The 17,565-nt window shown below is 37.2% G+C and overlaps 3 protein-coding genes across 4 annotated transcripts; 2 read left to right on the forward strand and 1 right to left on the reverse strand.

Moving 5' to 3' along the window:
* LOC18790292 (inositol oxygenase 1) lies at nucleotides 2,113–5,180 on the forward strand. Of its 2 annotated transcripts, none has more exons than XM_007222652.2 (11): nucleotides 2,113–2,680; nucleotides 2,770–2,881; nucleotides 3,063–3,144; nucleotides 3,215–3,419; nucleotides 3,601–3,660; nucleotides 3,765–3,817; nucleotides 3,944–4,066; nucleotides 4,247–4,316; nucleotides 4,396–4,474; nucleotides 4,604–4,685; nucleotides 4,854–5,180. In XM_007222652.2, exons 1-11 carry the CDS (start codon nucleotides 2,650–2,652, stop codon nucleotides 4,878–4,880), a joined length of 924 nt encoding a protein of 307 aa, XP_007222714.2. In that variant the 5' UTR covers nucleotides 2,113–2,649; the 3' UTR covers nucleotides 4,881–5,180. The 2 variants fall into 2 exon arrangements, with proteins under 2 accessions (XP_007222714.2, XP_020414368.1); XM_020558779.1 differs by having other exon boundaries at nucleotides 2,428–2,680; nucleotides 2,767–2,881; nucleotides 4,854–5,173.
* LOC18789195 (aldo-keto reductase family 4 member C10) lies at nucleotides 5,947–10,914 on the forward strand. Its single transcript, XM_007222049.2, has 3 exons — nucleotides 5,947–7,100; nucleotides 8,137–8,391; nucleotides 10,318–10,914. Exons 1-3 carry the CDS (start codon nucleotides 6,534–6,536, stop codon nucleotides 10,576–10,578), a joined length of 1,083 nt encoding a protein of 360 aa, XP_007222111.1. The 5' UTR covers nucleotides 5,947–6,533; the 3' UTR covers nucleotides 10,579–10,914.
* On the reverse strand, nucleotides 12,306–16,118 carry LOC18788625 (phytosulfokine receptor 1). The gene is made up of 2 exons (XM_007226966.2): nucleotides 15,919–16,118; nucleotides 12,306–15,803 (listed from the first exon to the last, which is right to left on the reverse strand). Exon 2 carries the CDS (start codon nucleotides 15,657–15,659, stop codon nucleotides 12,594–12,596), a length of 3,066 nt encoding a protein of 1,021 aa, XP_007227028.1. The 5' UTR covers nucleotides 15,660–15,803; nucleotides 15,919–16,118; the 3' UTR covers nucleotides 12,306–12,593.

The raw sequence follows: 17,565 nt of genomic DNA on the forward strand, positions 1-17,565 counted from the left end.
AGACTCTGCCTGCTTCGCTTCATGGCTGAAACTTGCGGTCGTCTTCAACGCCATCTAGATTCCGGCCTTTTGGCAGGGAAGTTTGCACCCGGAAGTTGGAACTCTGAGGTGATGAGATAGGTTTACCATCTGGTTGAACAAGAATGGAAATGAAGGTGTTAAGAAAATGGATTGTATTCAATTGATTAGGGTGGTTCAGATGGTTGACTATATGTGATGGAAGCCATTGATTTCACCCTCCCTCCCTCTACTGGTCGTCTGTGTCAACCGCCATATTGAATGGTAGGTTTTACCACTGATTGTTCAAGTGGGTTTTGAATGGTAGGTAATGTCCAACTCCAACGTAAGAAAAAGAGAGACTAATGAAACTCGTGCGTGGTTCTAAAGCTTGGATTACTTGCGAAATTAGTTTAAGTTACTACTCACTTGGGTTTGGGTGTACATAAACACTCGTTGTTTGCTTATAATTAGTATGTATGTATGGCCTTGATCTCTGCATGATAACGGATGATTTTCTCTGTTTTCCCCCAAAAACTCCTTTTTAAAAACAAAGGTGGTTAACTTAGAAGATTACTTTTGTGTGTTTTTGGACTGAGTTGAGTTAGGAGATTACTGAAACTCTAAACTCGGATTAACTTGTGAATAAGTAAAGTTACTTGGGTCTGCTGTTCTTTCTTACTTTCTTTCTAAGTGTATTTTTTTTTCCCATCTTACATTTTTGGGTTCTTAGGTTTAACAGTCGTTTAATTTTGACCTGATTCGCATTTTTGTCTTTTAATTTCTAAAAAGTAAATTTAAGTTTTAACCACAAAAAAACTTTCATTTTTGAAAAAAGCCAAAGTTTTTACAAAAAAGACAGAAAAATCTCTCAACTTTCAAACCAAAAACATGCAAATGTAAATTATTCCTTAGAAAATCCAAAAATAAATAAAGACATTTTTTTCCATTTTGGCATCTTTTAAAAAATTTCTCTCCCTTCCTGTAAACCACCCCTTTCTCCCCTCCCCCACGCTCCCCCCTCACTGCACGGCAAACCCACCACACCTATCTGCCATGTCCCCCTCCCCACCTGAACTCCTCACCCCTTACCCAACTCGACTGCTTCCCCTTTCAGATCCAAACTAACCATTTCACCTCACCGATCACTCACTCCAGCCACAACCCACCCACCACCCCTTCATCTCCCATTTACCCTTATTAGGGCATAGAAATAACCAAATCTGAGATGAAATTCACGGAATTTTATTTTTTTTGAGATAAACCAAAGCTTCATAATGAAAAAAGATGCTAAGATGTGGAGAAAAATCCAAGAAATCAAGAATGTTGAAAGAACGAAAAAGATCTTGTGATTTCGTGGTTCAGACAAAAAAAAAAAAAAGTGATTCCGTGGTTGCATTCTCTACTTCAGATTTATTAGTTTTTTTATAATGGTCTGTCATTATTATTATTTTTATCTAAATACATGTGTTATCTTGTTAGTAGGCCACATCATCCTTTAAAGAGAGACAAATCATTCCCATTTTTAACCCTCAATAGTACACCATGAGTCATACACATATTTAAAATTTACAAAAAAAAAACTAACAAAATTGAAGTCAAACCACCAATGCAATGAAAAGTAAAATTGAATGACCATGAAAATTATTTTAAAATTTAAAAGGCCAAAATGCAAATTAAGTCAAAGTTCAATAACCAGTGCACTCAAAAACCCTACATTTTTCAACAACCGATCCAATTCCAAACCGATGGGTATTTTGATCGCTTGCTCCCTATCTTACATTTTACCAAAATTAGATTACATGTTATGTTACTGCTAATATATTTTTGTGTCAATCCCGTAAATACAGAATTTTCTAATAATGATTCAAACATTTTCCAAAATTTTTTTTTAAAAAAAAAGGTCAAACTATTATCATATTATATTCTAAAAAAGAAAAATAATGAAGTAGCCGATATAATTGTTACCAAAATAAATTAAATGCCTTGTGCGGTGGGAAAGAGCCAACGCGCACCGTTTTAAGGTCGTGAGTGAGTCAAGATGTGTTTGTTGTCTAGAAGATGCAACGTCATTAGGGCCCCACTCATTGGGCCTCCTTCTTTATATAAAACCCGTTCACGACACTAAGCTGACTCAGCATCTACATGGAGATCAAATCCTCGGTGACGCAATATATAAAAGATAATTATCCTGGATATCTTGTTTTCTCAACAAAAAAAAAGAAAAAAAGAAATACAAATTAAGAGAGAAAAAAGAAAAAGAAAAAAAAGAAGCCAATTTGGTTGACAGCTAATTAATTGGTGGTTACGCGCCTATTTGCATGGCAAGGCCAAGCCAAGGTTAGGAGGCGGTTGCTGTATTGTCCATCTCTCACTCACTCACTCACTCACTGAGACAAAAGGAGAGATATATATATATATATATATATATATTAGAATTTGAATTAACAGATTTTCAGCGAAGGACTTGGTGACTCGGATTTTCAGTGCAAGGACTCACACACTCGGAATTCTCAGGGAAGGACTCTCCGGCCAATTATAAATACTTTCCATTCTCCCAAAACCCTTCATTATGCCTTCCTCCTCATCACCAACAGTATTTCTTCTTCTTCTTCACCTTTTTGTTAGATTATCGCTTTTCGATTCAGCAGGATGACCATCCCCATTGAGCAGCCTGACTTTGGTAAAGTTTTACTTTTTATTTTTTGGGTTTTTGCTGCATTACATTTTTTTGTTTTTCTTGTTCGACATTGAATTCATTTTAATTAGCAGCGGTTGAGGTGGAAGAAAAGAAGGTCTCTGATCAGACGGGTGAGGAGAATGAACTGGTGTTGGATGGTGGATTTGTGGTGCCTCCAACAAACGCATTTGGCCACACTTTCAGGTCCCTTCTGTTCTTGTCATATTCTAGGCTGCATTCAATTATGATCATGAATCATTTTAATATACATTTTGCCTTTCCTTTCTGTTTCCAAAGAAGCTCAAGAAATGTCATATTCCCTTTTCCTTTATATTATATATCGTCATTATTACGACTTATGTGAAGTTTATTCATTAAAATGCAGGGATTATGATGTTAACAGTGACCGGAGAGATGGGGTTGAGGAATTCTATCGAATCAACCACATTAACCAAAGTGTTGACTTTGTAAGCAAACAGCTGAGGATTAGATTTTCTTCAATTTGGAAAAGGTTATATTAGTAATGATTAATTGCAGGTGAAGCGGATGAGGGAAGAATATGGCAAACTGGATAAGGTGGAAATGAGCATATGGGAATGCTGTGAACTTCTCAATGAAGTTGTGGATGAGAGTGATCCTGACTTGGATGAGCCTCAGATTGAGCACCTCTTGCAGACTGCTGAAGCCATCAGAAAGGACTATCCTGATGAAGGCTGGCTGCATTTAACTGCCCTTATCCATGGTATATATACACATATACTAGTTTCTCATCATTTTGAGTGCTCTTTATTCTTAGTTAATTTAATTATATGCTTCTCGAATTTGAGTCATATCAACCATGTTTATGTATTTGCTTCATTTTGATTTTTGCATATGTCACCGTGAGGATCAATTGCTTAAACTTTGTTTCCCATGAAAATTAGATCTTGGAAAGGTTCTTCATCTTCCTGCTTTTGGAGAGCTTCCTCAATGGGCTGTTGTGGGTGAGGATCATCTTCTTGTTTAATCTTTGGTTCAGATAACCTCTTCTCTCACCTCTGTTTCTATAATTATTCTGAAACTAACTGAAATCATCTATTAATTACAGGTGACACATGCCCTGTCGGGTGTGCCTTTGATGAGTCAATTGTTCATCACCAGGTCTCTCACAAATTTTGTACCGGGATCCACCTTTGGAATATGAAATGATTCAGTCCCCCAACTTCATTAATTTCTGAATCATTTTTCTGTGGATAGTCTCTAACTTCTGTCTGCCTGTCCTTGCAGCATTTCAAGGAAAATCCTGACTACAACAATCCTGCTTATAACACTAAGTATGGTATTTACTCCGAAGGTTGTGGACTCGACAATGTACTGATGTCATGGGGGCATGATGACTACATGTACTTGGTACATATTTGCCAAACCCATTCCAACTTCTGCATTGTTCATACACTACCATCCATGTACTTAGAACTAGGAAGGAAATAGCACGGGAAATTGATAATTTTCTATCTGAATTTACATATATATATATTATATTTTCACAAGTCTTGCAATGGTAAACTTATTTATGTATCCTGTCTCCAGGTGGCCAAGGAAAACAAAAGCACTCTCCCTTCAGCTGGTCTTTTCATTATCAGATACCACTCATTTTATGGTACATTGTGAAACCAGCTAGCCCTTCAATTTGCTTTCAAATTAGTATTTAATCTTTATGGATCAAAATTACTTTGCAGCTTTACACAGGGCAGGAGCATATAAGCACTTGATGAATGAGGAGGACACTGAGAATTTGAAGTGGCTCAAAATATTCAAGTAAGGATATTCACTTCCCCATTTAGAAACACAGTAATGTAGTAAGACTATATGTCCTTCCTACCATAGTTACGGCTTTGCCAAAATCTGATACAAGTCTAAAAATTAACTTTGCCATTCTATATGCAGCAAGTATGACCTTTACAGCAAGAGCAAAGTTTGCATTGATGTTGAGAAAGTGAAGCCCTACTATCTCTGTCTAATTGAGAAGGTAAAGACCAGTTGTTCTTGTTATTGGAGCTGGATGGAAGGAAATTTTGCAAGTGCATGCACAAGATTCTGAAGTTCTCATTTCATTTAATTTCAAAATAGAGCTTAAATGCCACATTGTTTTTTCTTTCTCTGTTCCTTGTGGTTAATTTTGACTATTCTGTTGCAGTACTTTCCCGCAAAGCTGAGATGGTAAACGGTGAAGTTGGGAGCTCTGAAGTTGGATCAGTAAAGAAATCAGATGGAGGTAGCAGCTGAATAAAAGGCGCGGATGTAGAACTTTCAATGTTTTTTTTTCTCTTTGTTCTGGTTTCCTTTTCTTTTACCCCTTTATGTTTGTTTTGTTATGAACTTATGAGAGGTGCTTTACCTTTTCCCTCAGTTTGTATATAAAAATGCTACCTCTGCAGTTGCAGCTATTCCATTGCCGTTGTTCTATGCTTTTAAGCTTCAACTCAATTTATGCAGAAATACTATAGTGTGCTTTTATATTAAAGATGTTATGATGCAGATGGAAATTAATAATAGTATTAGTTAGTACAGGACAGAAGCCAACAACCAGAGTTTAACTGACGTGTGTTTAATCAGTAACCAAGCAATTAAATCAGCAAATTAATGATCCAATAAACCAATAAACTGCCTTTGTCTAAACTCGAAAGTGCACTTTCATCACTTGTCTATTTGTCATTATGCTAATCAATGAATGAATGATTATCTCTACTGCGCAGAGTCAAAATGCAACATCCGAACACAAAAGTGAAAGGATGCATTTTGCTTTTACCGGTTATGGCAAAGCCTCCTTAAGTATTTGCTACAACTTTATAAAGGGTGTTGTTAAACGAACCCTAAAATAAACGGCACCTTTTTATAATTAATTGTGAAAAGTATTGTCACGGTCAAACAAAGAGAACCATATATCTATTTATACATCAGAAATTGTCTAAAGAGAAAAACCTTAGTTCTAGTTAATGTTCTTCAATTTAAAATGAAATCAAAATTTTTAAAAATTCAGTTTGCCGGACTGATCAGTATATAGTTGTAGTAGTAAACTTGACTAGTTGTATTATTGGTATATATAAAGTCCATTTTCTTTAATACAATATATCAAATCGTCAATGAATGTCGTTGTAGGTTGGGTGGATGGTGGGTGGATTTAGAGTTAGACGAGCCTTCTATGTTAGGTGTGTAACCTTGAATTTTATATCCCCCTAACCTATCTTTGTCCAACTTAACTTTTCTATGTCTAAATAGAAAATGACCAATTTAATATAGTATATCATAGACACGGAGAGTACTATTTGTCTTTTGCGTTCTTCTCAGAGAAAGAGATTGATATTACAGCTAAGCGTTTTGTTTGGGGGCTTCCTTCCTTCTTACTCTCTGCTGCCGTTGTTGACCATGACCCTTGAATATGTTCCTATACTTAAACAGACAGACCGTTGATACGATTCTATAGGTTTCCTGAGAAAAAGGTTTGATTGTTTGATTCAGCATTGGCCTTTTTCACTTCTTGTCATGGTGAGCTCTGTTTCAGACATATTGGCAAACAGAAGTTGGGCAATTTGTAGTCAAAACTTGTAATTTTTTGGACCGGAAGTGTTCTTTTGATTTCCTACGAATTGGGTTTCTCAGTTTTTGGTATTTCATTAATTGGGTTTTTGTTTGATTTTTCATACCTCTCCCCGTTTATGAGATTTTGGGTTTAGAGAGTTTGCTTGGAGCTCGTATACCATCTGTTAATATAGTTGAATCTGAATTGTTGGAAGTTTGAATTGATCCTTGCACCCTGGTGATTTTGGGTTGCTGGGTTATTAAAAGTGTATCCATTTTTGCCTTGTAAGCTTGAGGGATGAAAGGAAAGTTTGGAACACCAGGAAGTTACTTTGTGTTAAACACAGGAGATAAAATTCCAGCCATTGGACTTGGGACATGGCAGAGTGGAGGAGACCTTTGTGTTCAAGCCGTAAAAACGGCATTATCAGTAGGCTACCGTCACATAGATTGTGCACATCTTTATGGTAACGAGATCGAAGTTGGGGAAGCTTTAGCTGAAGCATTTAAGGGTTCACTGAAGAGGGAAGACGTTTTCTTGACTTCTAAACTCTATTGTACAATGAATTCTCTCAATAAAATTGAGAATTATGTTAGAGTTTCTCTTAAGAACCTTGGAGTTTCGTATTTGGATCTGTATTTGATGCATTGGCCTGACAGCTCAGCGTTTGGTGATGCCACTGATCCTCCTTCAAAGTCTGGGAGCGAGTACAGGCAATTCTTGAATCGGTTGAAGAAAGCATGGAAAGCTATGGAAGGTCTGGTTGAGTTGGGTCTGGTTAGAGCTATTGGGGTCAGCAATTTCAGTGTTCCGCAAATCAAACAATTGCTCAAGTTTGCAAAAATTGTACCTGCAGTCAATCAGGTTGGCTTTCGGTAAATCATTCTTGCTATTTTTCAATAATTCAGCATCAAAATTTGTCTTCAATTAGTTGTTGATAAATTGGCTTTCACCGTTTCACGTCCCTTCTTTAATCATATTATCCATTATATTGTTTTAATGGTGCACTGGATTTTCATATCTTTTCCTTTTCTCGTTTAATTACAATGTTGATCGAAGGGCTAAATATGTTAAAGTAAATAAGTGACTTAATCTAGTAACAGTTGATGAGAAAATTCATTGGATAGAAGGTTTTTTGTCTACAATTTTCTCTGTAGTCTACTCACATGAGCAAAGCATCTCATTTATTTGGCTGACCTAATAATTTGCAAGTATTGGACGCTGGGATTCAATGCAATATGAAGGAACCTGCATTAATATAACAGTTGCATAAACATTACCTCTAAGCAGCCCATTTATATCATACTCAGGTAGTTGTTGCTATATGTATGCAAATGTGAAATGCAAAAAATCATCATTTGAATCAGATGAATCTTACAATCATTTCAGTTGGTAAGCTGATTAAGAAGTGGCCTACCAGCACAGATTTGGCTCTAAAAACAGCCCACCATTGCACAGTTCATACATGATTCTGAGCTTAAGACTTAATTTTGATCGTTAGATATTTGAACTTTGTTTGATATGTTCATATATCTTTGCACCGATGCTACAATTGTTCTCCAAAACTAGTTGAATCTAATTTGATCAAAAGAGACTGAGTTGTAGGACTATTACCTCTCGTCTCATCCTTTCTGACTCAGTGTTGACATTAGAAACCAATTATGAAGCAAAGTTGATGTATCGTAATACCCACCTCTTTTCTTGTATTGTTTGCTAGATTTAACTATCATCAATGTAGGTTGTTAGGACCCAATGTTGAATCTGCTTAAATTCTTTGGGAAAATAAGAATGTTTTGTGGCTTCTGCTGCCCTTTTTTTTTCTTTAAGACTGAAATTTCTGTTTGTTGATCACAGTATGACATAATTTAGGTTCCTTAATTGATTTATGATTAAATTTTAGGTGGAGTTGCACCCCTTTTGGAGGCAAGATGAACTTGTAAAGTTCTGTCAATTGAAAGGTATCCATGTATCTGCTCACACACCCTTAGGAGTCCCAACCTCGACTCCTGGACCATCTGATAGCAGTTCAGGTGGGGAAGATGAACCTGGAACTCCTCGCATATCATTCAGGAGGTCAAAGTCTGTGCATGGGCCTATGCTAAAATTATCAACAGTTGCAGAGATAGCAGACAGACACAGAAAAACACCTGAGCAGGTACTTTAGATTCCAAAAGCTTTTCTTTTTCATACTACTCATATCCTCCAAGCTATATACTATTGAGTAGCATAATCTCATCCAAGCTATGATACCAGAAATAGAAGTACCATTCATATTTTGCATAATTTGCATATCCCTGTGATTGCAAAACCAAGTAGGCTTCTATAAATTGCCTAAAGTCTGAAGTTTCACTAGTATCCTAAACCTTTGCTCTACACCCATAAACTAATGTCCAGGGCTCAAATCACTATATATATATATATATATATATATTTATAATAATAATTATTATTATTATTACCTCAATAATAAAAAGATTCAGATCTGAGCCCATAGTATATAATTTCTTCCACTATCTGACTGTAACCAAGGTACACTTGCATTTATCAACTATCCCATTATCAAATGGTTAACCATTTAACACCAAATGCAAGTTGTTGAAATGGCATGCATATGCTCAAGAGTATAGCAATCCCCTAGTGGTTAAGCATTGGCACAAACAAGTGCTCATACTCATGATGAGTAGTGAAGATATGACTTCAACTTAGTAGTGTTAAAGTTATAGCAATCTGAAAGTTGCTAAACTCGCAAACCCTAAAACTTTGAGGTGATGCATGACTGATCGCTCTGGTCCTAATTCAGATGGAGGATTGTTGATTTCAGGACTACAATTTGAGGGTCATGGTTAACGTAAAAAGACTTGGCTGCATTTGATTGCGGTAAAAGTTTCTTCTAAGTCTAAACTTTGAGGTGTAGGTAAATTCTAAATAACAGAACACAAAATATGATTCATGGTTCATGATTGAAGTGGTGCTTGTCACATAACAAACTCTAAAACTTGTAAGTGACATCAGTTAGTCTCAAACTCTCAATGCAGCTGCAGCTGCAGCTGCTTCTACCCCAAAGAACCTACTAATTTGTGCTTCAGTTGAGTCAATCTTCCCCCTCAAGAAGCTTTCATCAGCTTTTCAGCCACCAATTATATAGCCAGTCATTGTCATATAGGTTTTTTTCTTTTTTTCTTTTCTGTCTTTGAGAGATCTTGTTTCAAGGAAGGAATCAATCACTCGAGTACTGGGTAAATTGATGTGCTATCGATATTGAAAAGTCTCCATTGTGATTGACTTATCTTTTAGGGTTGGAAACTTATCATCTAGTTTGAAGCCTTTCAAATTTAAAGAGAATGGAAAGCGCTGGTCTAGGATAAAGGATCTAAATCTTACCAAAAGTTGAGATGATCCTGCAGTTTCTTGCAGTGGTCCAAAACCATTAAAAACATAAAGATGGTGATCCGGGTAGTGGGCAACTCTACACTTGTTACCCATCTAATTGCACTTGTATATTCAAATTGTAGAGGAACATAATCATACAGGATTGTGTAGTGGAGATAAAACTTATTATAGCAATGATCATAGTAAAAGTCTAGAATAGAGATGTAACCACTTATAATAATTATGCAAGAATAAGGAAAAACTCATGGCCACTAATTTATGCCTTTTGCAAATTATTTTTAGATTAATATATTACCTTTAACACGATAGAACTTAAGAAAACATGGAACTTGCAAGATTGACTTTGGGAAAATGTAAATCAAAACTTGATATAACTAGACTAAAAACTGAAAGGTCTGGAGTGGGCTCCTTATTGAATAAACACAATTGTGTGCTGAATTACTTCTATTTTCTCTTCGTTCTTCTCTGTCCCTCCGATGCTTTAAAAAGCACCCATGGTGTAACTGTATTATAATGAAAGATCAAAACTACTACTGGGTTTTGCCAAAACAAGAAGCTGCACAACTGGGCATAGGATCCTAGGAACCAAACTCAATTGCATTTCCAGATGATTCTGTCCTCAACGAGGACCAGAAATAAAGGTACTGCTCATGGTTTTAGTAATGTGTTTGGCATGCTTACTCTGTTTCAGGTTATTTTGCGTTGGGGGCTGCAAAGAGGAACCAGTGTGCTCCCGTGTAGCCTGAAGCCTGATAGGATAAGGAAAAACATAGACATTTTCAGTTGGTCTCTGTCAGATGATGAGTGGAACCGGTTGAACCAGATTGAACCACAGGTGTGCCTATTTGGAAATGGTCCTTTGAATAATCTTTCAGAGAGTGGCTTTGTGTCTGGAAGTGGTCCACTTCAAGCTGTGCGTGAGATGGAAGATGACATGGAATCCAATGCCTGATATTTGAATAATATCTTCGGATGATGTGCCGTGCCATTTTTGTTCAAAGAAGTGATCATCCTTTAGTATGTATGCCCATTGTTTGCAAGAATTCTAGTTTGTGGATGCTGAATAGAAAGTCAAAGGAGACATTATTAATTGGAAGTGGCAAATATTTCTTTTTAACTTCTTCTCATTCTCATGGGTGTATTGATGCTACATTGAAAAGAAAAAAAATGATTACTGAAGTGAACCTTCAAAAATAATTTTTTTTTGTTTTTTTGTTTTTCTCTTTTCTTGATCTTTACATGTATTTGCTAATAAATCCGATTCAGATGTGCCGTGGCCTTATGATTATGGATTAGTATGCCAAGCACGGTTGATGTTGATCCGCACTCTGCAGGAGCCTGGATTTAACTTTCGTGTTTTCGTTGTTTTGTGTTTGTGTTTGTGTTTTCATGACAAAGAGAAAGAGTTGGCCGTCGGGTGCCATCAGCCATGACCAATACCGTCGTTGAAACTGATGAACTTATTTGATGCCAGCAATCAAAATAAAAGTGTTCTTTCGCAATTCTCATGCCTTGTATTGCACGGCGCATGAGATGAGATTGCCGTCCTATATATATATATATATATATATATATTATATTATATTTTAGGGTTTCCTTCTGTTTCCTTTTCTTTGAAGTAAACGGGTGGGAAGTCACCAGAAGTAAAAGAAAAAGAATAAAATTCTGCCCTAGTTGGGAATTGTTTTCTCAACTTGAACCCACAATTTGGAACAAGAACAAGTTATAGTATTAGTACCGTTACAAGCTGCTTTGAAGGTAACTTCAACATACACAAGATGGTCCATCCTCACGCCTCCACGCTACCGTCCTTTCTGACCACCAAATGTCAAACAAATAGATTAAGATTAAGATTGATGTTTTTCAGTAGACTTTTTTCACAGATTGATTGAATATTGATGTGGCTGCTGCTGGCTACCTATGAATATGTATTTGATTTGGCAAATGCAATATCCAAGGCCACCGCTGGTCTGGTTGCATTGCATTTAAATCCCCACCAAACAAAACCCTTTTTCAATACAGCCAGCCACTTGATCATTTTCACCACGATATTATTGCACCAAGGCGTATGGTCTTGTGATTTTTTTCATTCTAACCTAAAATAAGCACACTCAACTTTTTAAAAACAAATAAATAAAAAGCCAACGGAATTTAGTCCCGTGAAAAATTGTTTTGATTTGTAGACTATAGGTCTCAAGTTCGAATTTCCCGACATCATAGTAGTGCGTGTGGGTGAAATCCTCCTCTCATATAGTTTAGACTATTACTTGTATTCAAATAAATAAATAAATACTGCAAATAAGAAATATTGAAATCCTGATGCATGGAAATGGACACGTAACGGTCATATAATGCTTGTTCTTGTACGTCCAACAATTTCAACGGTAGACACCGTATTCAAATTGGTTGAACTCTAAAGCAAAGATGACATATACATATATAGAAAAGGAGAATGAATGGAACTCTACCAAATTCATCGACTTTTCTTTCCTTTGACCATTGAAACAATTGAAAGGGGCTACTATTTTTCCCACATGCAAGGAAGGGACTACTATTTCCCACATGCAATGCAAGGTATTATTTTCAACGCCACTGTGATTGAGGTTGTATGTAATTGAACCAACCCAAAAAAAAAAAAAAAAAAAAAAAAAGGAAAGTTCCAACCACCACAACACAAGATCAGATTCAGTGTCTTTATTTTATACATGTTCGAGAGCCAACATTCTTTCTCTTCAAAATCTAAAACGTATATGTAATTTACTTACAACGTTGCTGTTGCTTCAATGAGATCCCTCTCTGTTACATGGACTATAAGTACTGTATATGGATAAATATTTACAACAAAACCAACTCTCAGAGTGCAAAAATTAATAGCAACTTATATATAGACCAGGAAATTGAACTTGTTTCATATGTAACATCACTTTCTGTACAATCAGGGTTTCCCTGGCTTATCTAAAAAGAAAGCTAGTTTTTGGTGCTCATATTGTCTAGCCAAGAAACTAGCTGCTGAGTTGAAGGTCTCACCTTAGGGCTTCCGCTTAAGCAAAGGCATGCAATCTCAAGTACACACAAAAGTTCCTCATCGTGCTTCTTGTCATAAATGAACGGATCAAAGACCTCAGTTTCCCTCTTTTCCCTCTTCATCTGAAATGCCCAAGAGATCAAATCCCGACATCCTCTTGGCTTGCACATGTCCATAGGCCTTTTTCCAGTTAGAAGCTCCAAAAGAACAACACCGAAACTATACACATCACCCTTGTAAGTGGCAACAGAGGCTTGCCCATACTCGGGAGGGATGTAGCCTAATGTCCCAACAAGATCAGTTGTTACATGAGTATCATAGGGGAGTATGAGCCTGGCAAGACCGAAATCAGCTAAGTGAGCTTTAAAATTCTCATCTAAAAGGATGTTACTTGACTTTATATCCCGATGAAGGATATGGGGCTCGCATGATTGGTGCAAATAAGCAAGCCCTCTGGCCGCCCCTTGAGCAATTTGAAGCCTCATATTCCAATCTAGAGAGGATGGGCCATCAATTTTTTCATGTAACCAGTAATCCAGACTACTGTTCTCCATGTAAGAATATATCAAGAGCCTGTCACTTTTATATGTGCAATACCCCTGAAGATGGACAAGATTTGGATGTTGAGCTCTTGACAAGGCTTCAACTTCAGCACGGAATTCTCTGTCCATTTGGCCACAGTCACCAGACAGCCGCTTGATTGCAACCTTCTTACCATCAGGGAGGGTGGCCTTGTAAACCAAACCAAAACCCCCACAACCAATGATATTTGCTTGGTCAAAATTGTTGGTTGATTGTAGAAGGTCATCAAGAGAGAGCTCCTTATCAGTATCCTTGTTTTGGAACAGAACTACTTGTTTTGACCCAAGTTCTTCCAAATCCTTCCCATTGCTGTCATATTCCTCTTTTTCAGGATCAACCTCTCTTCGGCTATGTGCCCGCAACACAATTATGACCATCAGAGTAAGAAAAACTGCAGTTCCGAATACAATTCCGACAGCTATACCAACAATAACTCCTCTGTTTTTCCTTGACTTTCTGGATTGCCCAAGAGGATTACTCACATTTGATGGACAGCGGGGGAAATGGTCACCACAAAGATTATTCCCTTCGAAGCTTGAATTTGGGAAGGTCCAAAACTGACCTCCTGTAGGGATCGACCCATATAATTGATTGTCTGCAACATTAAACTTTGACAGAAAGCTCAGATTAACCAACGAAGGCGGTATTATCCCCGAAAGCCTGTTACCAGACATATCCAGAGTCTCTAAGCTGGTCATCCCCGATAAATTACTCGGAATTGGTCCCGACAGATTGTTACACTTCAGATCAAAAATATGAAGCAATCTCAGTTTCCCAAACTCTGGCCAGATTGGTCCACTAAGATTATTGTTACTAAGTTCCAGTGTTGGTGGAAAGCTCCAAACTTGATTATACTGCAATCCTCGTGCACTCACATTCCTTTTCATGAATAATGGGAAATCAGGGGAAGGTTCCTGAATTGAGATCCTCCCATCAATGAGGCTCCGTAGTCCAGTTATGTTTCTCGGGATTTCCCCAGTAAAAGAATTGTTAGATAGGTCCAAGTAGAAGAGATTGCTAAAATTGCCAAACCAGACTGGAATTGTTCCTTCCAAGCGATTCCATGACAAATCCAGCAACTGCAATCTGCTGCTACTACTCAACCATTGGGGTATTGAACCTGTTAGCCTACAATTTGCAATGATGAGAACCTTCAATCTTTCAAAATGAAGGGTTGGATCAGCAGGCAATTCTTCGTCACGGAAATTCAAGGTGAGAACCAAAGTAGTTAGGTTCTGGCAATGCTGTAGGATTTTAAGGGCAGATGAAATATTGGAAATGCTTGAATTTGACAGTGAGAGGTAAGAGAGGCTATGAAAATTCTTGAAGCTTTCTGGTATTTGGCCACTAAAGTTGTTCCGGGCAATATTTATGTTATTCAGATGCCGACAAGAGGGAAGATTGGACGGAATAGGCCCATCAAACCGATTGGAACCTAGATCAATAGAGGCCAAACTAGTCATTGCTGAACAATTAAGATCAATTGAACCCTCCAATGAATTGTTCCTCGCATTAATCAAAGAGAGAGTCGGGGAACTCGCCAAGGAAGCGGGTATCTGACCACTAAAATTATTCGAATGAGCAACAAAATACTGTAATCTTCCAAGGCTGTCGAAAACATCTGGGATAGTTCCTGAAAACCCATTAGTCGAGATATCCAAGCGAACAAGGTTAATGAGGTTACCAATTTCTTTGCTAAGCTGCCCGGAAAGCTTGTTATCTTGAATGTTCAGTCGGGTTAGCTTTTGCAGGCGAAATATACCTTCGGGTACACCGCCTGTAAAAGCATTCATGCCCAGACAGAGGTCCTCCAACGAACTACAATTGCCAAGGCCTGGTGGGAGATCACCAGTGAAGTAGTTCACAGCCAATTTCAGTGCCCGAAGCTGAGTAGAATTGTTACAGATGCTAGGTGGAAGAGAACCATTCAAAAAGTTTTGAGAAATTTCAAGGAACTGGATTGAAGGTAAATCAATATCGGCTGGAATGGGGCCAGAGAAGTCATTAGAGCTCAAGTCTAACAGCTCCAAATTTGGCAAATGGAAAAGTGGAATCGGAAGCGAGTGTTGGAGGAAATTGTGAGAGAGATTGAGGGTTCTAAGCTGGTCCAACATGCCTAAAGATTCAGAGAGGTTGCCAGCTAGTCTTTTCTTTGGAAGCTCCAACTTAACCACTCTATAGGTATCTATAGAGGAATCGTTCAATCCAAGAGAGGATGAAGAGTTGCAAGTGATGCCTGCCCACTCACAGCAATTAGATGATAAATTGTTCCCCCACCCTTCAATCACAGTTTCTATGCCTTTCATGAAATCCTCCAATGCTTTCAAATCATTTGGATTGCATGTCAGGTTCTGAGAGCTCGAAACCTGAGCTTGGAAGCAAAACCCAATAACAATGATGACCAACCAGAAGTCTTGAGCACCCATATCAGAGAAACACACCCACAGGGGTACAGATAGAAGAAAAGAGAAGAATAGATCAAGAATGTACAATCAAGTAGCAGCACAACCCTTGTCAAGAACCATGCTTTATGAACTGGGTTTTCTTGTTTCAAACATTATGACTGAGGACTGAAAGCAAATAGAAGAAAACAAAAGAAAATTAAGCAAAATTAAACAATGGGGTTATCTTGTATGTGAAGCAGGAAAGCAAAACAAAATGAGGAGCAAAAAGAAAAAGACTGACCTGCCAGATAGAGGAATGGAAGAAAGAAGGGAAAATGGCTGGCTTCGTGTCTTTGACTTCAAAACACGTTTTCTGCTATGAATCAATGAATTCATGTGCCAATGGATGAAAGCTTTGCTCCTCTTTTTCACTTCCAGTTCTCACAGATTTTATTTTATTTTGGTTGCAAGATTTTCTTTTCAATTTAGGCTGCAAGGCTTCTTCTGTTGTCAGTATTTTTATGAGAAATCTGGTAAAGTGGAAACCGGGGGACTGTAACATGGTGACCGGCAAAAGCCGGTCAGTGGCAATGAAAATGAGGCTCGCTTGGATGAGATATGGACAGCAAGAGAGGCATAAAGTCAACTACTGGGTGGCGACACGTGCACTCAGTCTTATAAACTGCGCGGTTTCGGCCGACGCCGACTTCATAAAATTTGACAGGTTGCGGTTGCCTCAATTTAATACCATGATCCTTTTTTCTTTTTTTTTTGTATTTTTCTTTCTTTAGTAATTATTTTTCTCAATACAACTTACAAGCAATAATCTTAACTAACAAAAAAAGACTCGAACTTAGGTTTAAGAAAACGAACTCATTCCTTTAGTCATTAGAATAGGGGAAAAAAAAAAGTTGGAAATCAACCAACGGTTCGACATTGAACAAGAAGTGGAAAATTAAGAAAATAGGGAAATTATCATGACTTAAATTAAGATCTGTACGATTTGCAAGAATTTAGATAGAGACATTTAGAAAGCTTGATGGTTGAATTAGGATTGGGTTTCGATTTTCAATAATGTGACAAATGATGTATACAATAAATATCTACTAAAATTTATTTGATTAATTAACATATCGTGTGCATATATCACTTAGAGTATTCACAATGATGCTCTCTATTTCTTAGCTAAAATTTAGCTAAAAATATAAGAAAGTTATTTTAGAAGCTCTCTAAAAAATTTCATCTCCAACCATACTCCATAATTTGAAGAGTCATAAATGCTATAACTCTTTTTTGATTGGTCTATCTCTATTAAAAAATAAAATAAAAAATAGTTAGCATTAAATAAAGGTTTGAAATACTCATTTAATAAAGCAGCATTAAATTATAGGGAGCCAAGCATGGTTGGAGTTGCATTTTTACAATTCCTTCCTAAAATTTGTCTAAGGAGGTGGTTTAGAGAGCTCATTGTAGATGCTCTTACTAAATTATGTGGTACTGTTTGCAAAGGACTCACTAGTGTAGTGGTTTGAAGTATTTACTCTTTCAGGCAAGGTCCTGGGTTCGAGTCCTAGCATCCGTGTAGTGTGTGTGAATTTAGTATGCTATCGCCATTCTTAATAGGAAAGGTTCTAAAAAAAAAAAAAAATTTATGCGATACTGCTACAAAAATATAATCAAATTAACATTTTTCTTTTCCAAACTTGAAATTTATTGAATATTTTATTTTCATTTCGTGGTAAGTTCAGGTGAATGACTCAGTAAATTTATTTGCACTAGAGAACTCCAACGTCAACCAACCCTCGTCCACCGAAAGGAATTCGGGGACAAGTTGAGAAATAAATCGAATCCCCGTGCACAGACCGCTGTTGAAGACTTTGCTCTGTGTATTCCAATATTGATTATTTATTTCAATTTTTAATGAATTTATGGTCCTCACTTTCTCTTA

The sequence above is a fragment of the Prunus persica genome, chromosome G1, assembly GCF_000346465.2.
Source record: "Prunus persica cultivar Lovell chromosome G1, Prunus_persica_NCBIv2, whole genome shotgun sequence".
NCBI classification, from domain to species: domain Eukaryota; kingdom Viridiplantae; phylum Streptophyta; class Magnoliopsida; order Rosales; family Rosaceae; genus Prunus; species Prunus persica.